Source organism: Macaca thibetana, chromosome X, assembly GCF_024542745.1.
Source record: "Macaca thibetana thibetana isolate TM-01 chromosome X, ASM2454274v1, whole genome shotgun sequence".
NCBI classification, from domain to species: Eukaryota; Metazoa; Chordata; class Mammalia; order Primates; family Cercopithecidae; genus Macaca; species Macaca thibetana.
The window spans coordinates 108,006,370-108,015,997 of record NC_065598.1 but is presented as its reverse complement, the minus strand read 5'-3'; the positions used below and the strand labels follow the sequence as shown (position 1 = coordinate 108,015,997).

The window sequence follows — 9,628 nt, the reverse complement described above, 5'->3', positions numbered from 1 at the left end:
GAGAAGCTGTCTGCTGCCTTTTGTTCAGATATGCCCTGCCCCCAGAGGTAGAATCTAGAGAGGCAGTAGGCCTTGCTGAGCTGCGGTTGGCTCCACCCAGTTCGAGCTTCCCTGCTGTTATGTTTACACTGTCAGCATGGAACCACCTCCTCAAGCCTCAGCATTGGCAGACGCCCCTCCCTTCACCAAGCTCCTGTGTCCCAGGTTGATCTCAGACTGCTGCGCTAGCAGCAGCAAGGCTCCGTGAGCATGCGACCTGCCGAGTCACGCATGGGAGGGGATCTCCTGGTCTGCCCATTGTGCAAACAGTGGGAAAAGCGCAGTATTTGGGCAGGAGTGTACCGCTCCTCCAGGTACAGTCACTCAAGGCTTCCCTTCGCTAGGAAAGGGAAATCCCCTGACCCCTTGTACTTTCTGGGTGAGGTGATGCCCCGCCCTGCTTTGGCTTGCCCTCTGTGGGCTGCACCCACTGTCCAACCAGTCCCAATGAGATGAACCATGTACCTCAGTTGGAAATGCAGATATCACCCATCTTCTGCATCAATTTTGCTGGGAGCTGTAGACTGGAGCTGTCCCTATTCAGCCATCCTGGAAGAAAATCCCCAACTACATTTTTAAAGTAATGTGCTTTGTGTCATGAATTTCAACTCAGTGAAGACACCTGTGGCCTTCAAGGAAGAATGTAAAATGACTTTTTTTCTCAAGGTGTGGACAAAACCCAGAAAGGCCAAAAAGTTTTTGGAATCATTTTTGTGAAGTATTAGTAATAAAAAAGAAAATTGTATCTTGTTCAAATTTATTTAGTGCCCACACCAGGAATTCTGGGTACATTTGTGATGATTGTCATTTGCTAAAGACAGCAGAGCTGGTGAAAGTTTGGAAAGGGCATGATGGGTGATTACTGGTCTAGATGGGTGAATACATGAGCATACACTAAAAAGATGAGGACTTTTCAGCCTAGTACACTAACTTGGGAAGGACAGGTACTATAGTATTGAAGAATATGGCTTTTTCTGTCAGAGAGACCCAAATATGAATCCTGGCTCTACAACCTATTAGCTAGTGACCTTGGACATGTTACTTAAACTCTGTGAGTTTACTTGTTTTCACCTGTAAAATGAGATTATTGATAGTGCATTTCTCATGAGGCTATTGTGGAAATTATGCACATAATTCCACCACTCTTATACTTGGGATATAATAAATGCTCAGTAACTTATTATTTCAAGACTCTAAAACCATGTATAAGGTGACAGCATCAACACAGACTCCTTCATATCCTGGAATAATTGAATGGAATGAGGGATGCCTTTACATTACACATAGGCGAAGTTAATGCATGTAAAGGGAAGTCTGATTTAAATGGCAGGTATTAAACATGTGGTCTCCATTGCTCCATGAGATGTTACAGGCTGAAAACAAGTAGACTTAATAAAAAACTCATGGATGATATAATTATCATAGGCAATTAAGGGAAACATGATGTTTGATAGTTGTTCCCAAACTCACGGTTAATGTCAAAGAGAACAAGGCTATCTTCTCATAAATTCTCATCAGAGTCAGATTGTTAGACCGGATATTCCCTGAGGTTGACACCATGAAGGGAGTTCTCAAATTTAAATGGCTAACTGCTATCTGAATTAACCAAACTCTTATTTTAATATAGATTTTCCAATGACCATGGCAGATAACAATAATCAGAAGACGTTGAAATTGTCTGCTGGCATTCCTGCAGCTACTATAAACATCATTTTTCAAAAAGACTCAATGGCTTTGTATGAAGATCTACTGAAATATAAAGCCTTTATATTAGTCAGAAACCTTTGTTAAAATACTAACTCAACAAGCAAGAGCCTACCCAATCAGATAATGTAGATTCAGTGTATTTTTAGAGGTGTCAAGGAATTTTCCCCACCTCAGTAGAAACACAAATGAAACTACAAATTCCTAGAAGGCATTGATTTATTTCATGCTTCCTTTATAGGCTGTTGTTTAGAACAAGAGTTTCAATCAGTGGCTATGTGAATACCAGTTACTCAAGTAGCCTCTCTTCATGAAGTGGTTATAGGATGTGTAATTGAGCAAGTTATGGTAATCAGGAAGGGTGTGAACTAGAGAGTTTCCCTCTTCTATCAGAGATCACAATGCTCTGGCATCAAAAAGATACGCTTTCAAATTCTAGTTCAACCACTTACTGCTTGATGAATTTGGGAAGGTTGCCTAACTATTCTAAACCTTAGTTTCATCATCTTTAGATTGAATTTATAACACCTATCTCATAAAGGTGTGGTGAGCATTAAATATCAGAAATGGATATTCCATCTTTCAGTGATGTGGTATTTAAATAGGCATTATTAATAAAGCTTTCAGCACAGTGCCTGGCATAAAGTAGGCATTCACTAACTATTAGTTCCCTTTCCCTAGATGTCCCCAACCCACATTTCATGTCTAAAGGGATGAGTGTTCTATGTATAGGGAAGACTAAAATTCTACATGGTCTTTCACTGGGTTACCGTGAAGCAAATGTGGTTTTTGGAATACAGTCACAACTGACTTATTACTGAGTTGGTTAGATAAGAGAACCAGGGCCATCTAGAGTAAATACTAGAAATCAATGAGCAGGAAGCAAGTCCAAACAGACCTAAGAATCACAGCCAATACCAGGAAGTTATACCAATAGGCATGAATGCTCAAAACCATAGTGGCTGTAAATGATGGGACAGTGTGGTCTGGGTACTAAGACAAGTTGACCAAGATAGTTCTCCTGACTCTACTAAATGGTGTAACTCACTTCTGGGACTCTTGTTTTTGAAATGTGGTCAGTGACTCTTGCCACAAGATGACATTGAAGATCCATGACACTAAATTCCCTTGAAGGTTTTTCTATTTGCTTGGCCAAATGAAGTTTGGACCATCATAGGGAGGGAATGAAATGGCCACCAATGTGACAGGGCTTTACAGATATGAAACAAGCACCCAGAGCCCTTTTAAGGGCATGAGATGTTAGATTTTGCCTAGATGGTGGTAGAAATTCTGTATATCCTAAATTATTTATTTTGCTTCAGAGATGACTATTGTGGTCATAGGCAAGAAGGTGTGAAAATCATCATTCTAGAGATTATCTTCTAGAATTAAAAAAAAAGGTGATGTTTATTGTGTCATCCTGGATAAAAGTAAGGAAAGTGACAGTATGGGTCTTGTGCATTGTCATATGGACAGAATGGAGGTGATGAGAATGAGGCCAATCATACACTTCTCCCTCTCTAATGATGCATTTCAGTGGCTCATGTCTACTGCCATGTGTTAAATTTCCTCCATGACAGATCATTCTGACAGGTAGACTGAAATCTGAAATATTGTAAAAGGCAATTGCTTATGGCAGGTACCATGCTTCTGGATGTAAGTGAAGGTAAATGCAGAAAGTGAAAACTGTAGGTATTTAGAAATTTTATTACAGCTGTAGACAAATGAGGGAGATAAGGGAAGCTGGCTGACTGTTGAGGCAAAGTTCGCAGGGAGGCCAATGTTCAGTGGACTCACTATGATTCACACTATGGTGCTGACTTTGCAGAGTGAGAATCTTATTTTCTTCAGTGTACTCAGAGGAGATTAGAATCAGGAGGATTGGTACTATTTAAACCCACAAAAACTGACGTACAAGCCAAACACCAGTTTATTCAATTATAATGAGAATTAACTCAGAAATAGGTTAGAGCACTCGTGTCAGCTGGTTAGCAAATTTTCTCTCCCTAACAAAGTTTATAAGGGAAACTAATTACAATCAAATTACTTTGAGAGCATGGGATCAGAGCAATGGAGTTAGGTGACCATCTTAATGGCTGACACAAATTGGAATGGCCATTGCAGGGGTGGACATGCCAAACAGTCTGCTGGTCAACAACTCATCTCTGAATCTAGGGGGATTACCAACATTCTGTTTAACTTCTTGCTTTTCTGTGCTCCATGAATACTATTCTCTTGTTAACAAATTCTTCTTCAGACTTACCATTAAATGATTAGATTATATCTTGCTGGGTGGCATCAATATATAGCAGACCTGCTTCCTTAAAAAACAAACTTGTTTGGATCTGGTGGTTCCCCAAGCCTTTGCAGTTGCTGACTCCATCTTTGAGTAGGTTATATCTCATCTGTTCTCTGTAGATTCTAAGTAGTTTCACTCTCAGAGGAATTCACATAGCTATTATTTCTTAGGACACACCCTTGTAATCCTCTTTATGCTAAATCATAAGTTATTCTAGTTGAAGTGAATGGCATATAATGGATGGTGTCACTATAACAAAAATTTTGAATTGGTAAAATGGTTGCTAGCTAGTAGGCAGTAAAGCATTATTCCAGCATCCCATTCATATGCTCAGTCTGGCTGTTGGATTGTATTTCACAGCGTACAAAAGGTCTTTGATTTGGAGCACCTCAACAAGGGACACCCAGAAGTAGAGGGCGAACTAAAGTTCATAGCCCTGGATTGGTTATGTTTTCTGAGAGCCTATGAAGTCTGAAGATTTCTAAGGAAAGAAGGTAATGTTGCTACAAAGAGAAAATCCAAATAGGAAATAAAATGATGTATCTTTGGGAAAGAACCCAAAATGATGAATCCTGGCCCTAAAATAAGGAAAGGTTGTTGATTAAGCCAACTGAATGCCCCTATCAGCATTCCAAGACCATACTGGGTTTGGTAAGGAAAGTGACTACAGGCCATGAGGTTGGTCCTTTATTATAGAATTGATGGAGGTAGAACAAGATACTTCCAGGTAATTTCAGAGTCACTCTAAGTTCAATAGCTCTACTTGTTAGAAGATCTCATACAATCCCAGTACTATAGTCGGAATTTCTTAGCATAACTGGAATATGTTCACTCAGCTCTCTGTTGTGGGAGCATATAATGTGGTTGTACAGCGAGCCATTGTTAAAGGAAACCCTTCGTGAATGCAAATAAGAATGGTATAGTGGCTAGCAAGGCACAAGGTGAAAATATCTGTTTGTTGGTACTACGAAATCAGAGTAGTAAGGTCCTAGCTGGGTTTAAGTATTGTCAAAGTCAGCATAATTCTCCAGAAACAAAGCCAAAGTACAATGGCATTTCATGTTCTGAGAGGCCTTGATGGTTGCTAGGGAATATGTGATTACTGCTATTTCTCCAGGATATACATTTTGGGGACATACATCAGCAACAAGAAGCAGGGAACAGAGGGCTGGTAATTACCAGCAAACAGTGATCATCGCTGAATAGTTTTAACATTTTAGGGAGTTGTGCCTTTCTAGCATAACACTACTTTTGTTCAGAAGCATCAAGAATCTATACACAAAGCTGGTGTGTACCAAGAATGAAACATAAGCAATAAAACCCTGATTTCCTGAGTTTCATGCACAGATGGTTTTAATGTATGTGCCCCAGGATTTTTCAGATGAGACAGTGCAGGAAGTTGTTTGCCATTCATTGTTTTTTAAGATCCTCATTTAGATGAAGGACCTCAGAGGTGGTCCATAAAGGTAGAGCTCAATGGCAATGAGTAGTAACCCTAGATGGTGACTATATTGAGGCTTCTAGAGTCAGAAACTACTGCGGGGTGTGGCTGTCAGTCTTCAGTGGAGATTTATTTGGCCGGGTCCCTTGTCCAAGGCAGCAAGGACATGCTACAGACACAGTAATTATGAGACATCGTTCCCAACTCTCACTAAATACCTTTTGGAAATCCTTATCCTAGAGCATATTGACTTGGCTATAAGACATGCTGGAACCTCAAGTTGTTGGAGAAGAGAAGAGTAAGCTGGAATTGGTGGGCTTGGCTAAAAGAATATACCTGCCTGATGGGCTAGTTTGCAAAGAAAGGGACCAACAATTCCAAGCAGTGTTGAAATGCCCATTCAATCTGGTTTGTAAATAGCCAGGAGATTCTGTTTGTTGGGAAAGCATGAGTCTTTAGATGGAAACAAAATGCATAGCTTTATGGAAGGGTGGCAAAGCTGAGGTTCCAGGAAGGTTGATTTATGCTGAAGGTAGATTCTAGTCCATAGGTGAAACATGGTCCAAGCTCTAGGAAGAGAATATTAGCAGAATAATGGAATGTCATTTGGACTTCAGTCAAAGGTCCTAAGCCAATAGGAAACTAAGATACAGACCAATAAAGGTGAAGGTAAAAGTCTTGAGCTCATTTCTAGGCACATGAGATTCAGGATTTTGGCCACAAACTCAACCCAGATGTCACCCATTGGTCAGGATAAGGTTCCCAATGTGCTTCCGGAGTTATTTTCATTGGCTTAGACTGGGCAAAGTTTTGCCTGCAGGTTTTTGGTACTCTTGGAGAATTAATCTCAACTGCAGAAAGTGCCTGTGAATTGTTTTCATCATTCTTGGGTTAGGTTTGGTGAGGGGTAATTTCCCAATGAACAAGATCTGATTGTTTAAATTCCCCGAAGCGTGTCAGTTCATAACTGCCTCTAAAGTGGTGTCACAGTTCCCCATCCATATTTTAAAAGTTAATGCAGCATATAAATCGGTAAGGCTGGGAGTGAGAGGGATATAAGTTTAAAAAGTGACTTTCCTGGTCTCCTCTTACTGGTGAGCTGTGTTATTTGTCATTGCTGGAGCTCGAGAACGTTTGGCAAGGCAATCTCTTGTGAAGTGACCAGATTGGCTGCAGTAGAGGCACAACTGAGTTTCTTGCTGGCGGGCTCGTTTGGCTGGGGTGAGAGGCAGCTGGCCTTCTCGCAGTTGTATAGGCCCTTTCTTGGGTGGTGGATCTGTGGGGCTAAAGAGGGCTTGGTGCTGGATCAAGGAAGCCAACAATGGGAGCTGGGTCTCTGACTGTAGGAGCTCTGGCCTGTCACTGTGTTTCTTGTCCAACTGAATGCACTGAGTGATCAGGTCTGGTAGATTGTCCATCATATCAGTGACACTCTCTTCATCCTGGTTGAGATCATCTACTGCCTTTTCGAACTGCCCATTCTGACTGGTTTCATTACAGATCAGATTTTGAGCAAGGAGCTGGAAAGTAGTAGGGTCCTGTTGAGAGGAGTTGTCCCCTTTGTCAAACTTAGCATTCATCAGAAGGTTCATTTCCTGTTTTGTGGGTTTACCAAATGACTGCTGGAACTCAAGAATACAATTCTCATATTGCTTCAGTAAGGTACTCTTGTCAGGCCCGGATATGATTCCACAACTTTCTAACTGCTGAGATAGGTAATCAAAAAAGAGTTTGATCTGGGCATCATTTGCAGGATTAGAGATCTGGAGAGATGTCAAGTAGGTAGTCACCTGAGTGAGGAACTCTGAGCGATTGGCAGGGTCACCATGAAACTGGGTGAGATGCTCGAGTGAGTTCAGTACAGGCATCACTGTGGTGGCCAGGGCAGGCATGACTTGGCCCCTTTTAGCAGTGTTCTCCGTGGTTGGATGCTGCATTTGAGGCCGCAGAATCAGATTCTCTCCCTGAAGAAAGGAAGGTTCTACCTGCAAGGTAGGCGGTGATTTTGTGCACTTCTCCATTATATCTCTTGGAATCAGGTGGGATTGAGTAGAATTGAGTATTAGTACTGGAAACCAGTGGAGACAGTGGATTTGCTCTGTGATCAGAGAGGGAGTGTCATGAGCAAGTAGCCAAAGTTGTTAGCTGTGAAGAAGACACTAGGAGATGCTAACAGCTGAATTGGAGAGATGCCAAAGAGTGTTGTCCGCCACTCAGTGTTGCCTCTTCTTCAAGGAAAAGGCCAATGTTCTGCATATTTGGAAGAAATAAATTACCTTAGAACACATAAAGGACTTGGGATTAAGAAGATATATACAACCATCACAGTACCTTTCTCTCCTCCCTCGTTTTCCTTGTAATATAAGGGCAATTTACCCTCTGACTTAACCTTTTCTCTAAAGCAAGCTTGGTCAACCTGTGGCTGGTGGGCCACATGCAGCCCAGGATGGCTTTGAATGCAGCCCAACACAAATTTGTAAACTTTCTTAAAACATTATGAGATTTTTTGTGATTTTTTTAAAAGCTCATCAGCTATCATTAGTGTTAGTGTATTTTATGTGTTGCCCAAGATAATTCTTCTTCTTCCAATGTGGCCCATAGAAGCCAAAAGATTGGATACCCCTGCTAAAGTATCTTTTTTCCATCAGAGAGTTAAAGAACTTGACAACCCAAAGTGATCTCAGGAGATTATCCAGGCCAAATTCATAATTTTTCAAATAAGAAAACAGAGACGCAGAGAGGTAAAGATGTTTTCCCAAGGTCACTCAGCTAGTTAATATCACAGCTGGCATGCTCATCAGGGCTATTGTCCAAATGGCACTTCCCCCAAGACCATAAATGTGCTCATTTGCATATACTGCTTGGACATGATGGTTCACGCACCTGGCTCCTCAAAATGTGATCTGGGAACAAGTGGCATTGGCACTACCAGAAAGGTTGTGAGAAATGCAGAATCTTGGGTCTCACCCCAGAACTACTAAATCATTTTTTCACACTTTAATAAGATTCCCAAGGTGACTAGAATGTGTGTTAAAGTTTGAGAAATGCTGCTGTAAAGAGCACTTAGTTTGAATTGGAATAATCACTGGTTGGACTTGACCGTTAGTGCCCCAAGCCTAGCCTGCATTGCTGTGGGGGATATGATTGCTGTGATGGCAGTTAATCCATGTTTTCTATCTTTCTAGTCCCTGTCTGAGGTCACAATTTCTTGCCATGGAAATGATTAAGATAGCACAGGCAAGACTAAGAGGTAAGGTCAAGAACCTAGCAAACAAGAACTGAATATTCTTAAAAGTAAAAAGATCAAAATGTTCAGCAGTCTTTCCAGCATTGATAACAAAAATAAAGCAACCAGTAAAAGTTAAAAACAACCCCAAACATATGGCATAGCAGTTGAACTATTCTAAACTTCAATTCCTCTCATTGCCCTTTCCTTGTGTAGCATACTATTTAAATATATTTAAATTGTCCATGGGTGGGAAAAAATGATGTATCATTGAATCTTTTTAAATGTAAGACTTGATTTCCCTAAGTTTTATTTGATGGTTCATTTTCTCTAGACCTATGAAAAAATTACTGGAAGACAAATAGTATAAGATTGGAGGCCACAAACAGGAATCCAACCACTAGTATTAAACAGTTGGATGACCTTAAAGAACTCATTTAGGTCTCGGTTTCCTTTTTTACCTAATGAGGATTTTTTTTGTTTTTGTTTTTTTTTTTTTTTGAGACGGAGTGTCACTCTTGTTCCTCAGGCTGGAGTGCAGTGGTACCATCTCGGCTTACTGCAACCTCTGCGCCCTGGGTTCAAGCAATTCTCCTGCCTTAGCCTCCCGAGTAGCTGGGATTATGGGCACCTGCCACCACACCCGGCTAATTTTCGTATTTTTAGTAGAGACAGGGTTTCACCATGTTGGCCAGGCTGGTCTCGAACTCCTGCCCTCAGGTGATCCCCCTGCCTCAGCTTCACAAAGTGCTGGGATTACAGGCGTGAGCCACCGTGACCGGCCAGGATTACTATTTTGCTTACCTCAGAAGGTGGTTATATCAATGAGATAACAGATTGGTGCTCTGAGTGGCAAAAAATGAAAGATTTACTTCCAAAATTTTTCCAATGTAGATGAAAAATGCCCGGTGGAGAGGCT

General features: G+C 41.2%; 1 protein-coding gene across 1 annotated transcript; it reads right to left on the bottom strand.

Moving 5' to 3' along the window:
- Positions 1 to 3,803: 3,803 nt before the first annotated feature.
- RTL4 (retrotransposon Gag like 4) lies at positions 3,804 to 7,778 on the bottom strand. The gene has a single exon (XM_050776771.1). It carries the CDS (start codon positions 7,502 to 7,504, stop codon positions 6,572 to 6,574), a length of 933 nt encoding a protein of 310 aa, XP_050632728.1. The 5' UTR covers positions 7,505 to 7,778; the 3' UTR covers positions 3,804 to 6,571.
- Positions 7,779 to 9,628: the final 1,850 nt, after the last annotated feature.

Coding starts and splice junctions, on each gene's coding strand:
- RTL4 (XM_050776771.1), bottom strand. CDS start 7,504: ATGGAGAAGTGCACAAAATCACCGCCTACCTTGCAGGTAGAACCTTCC.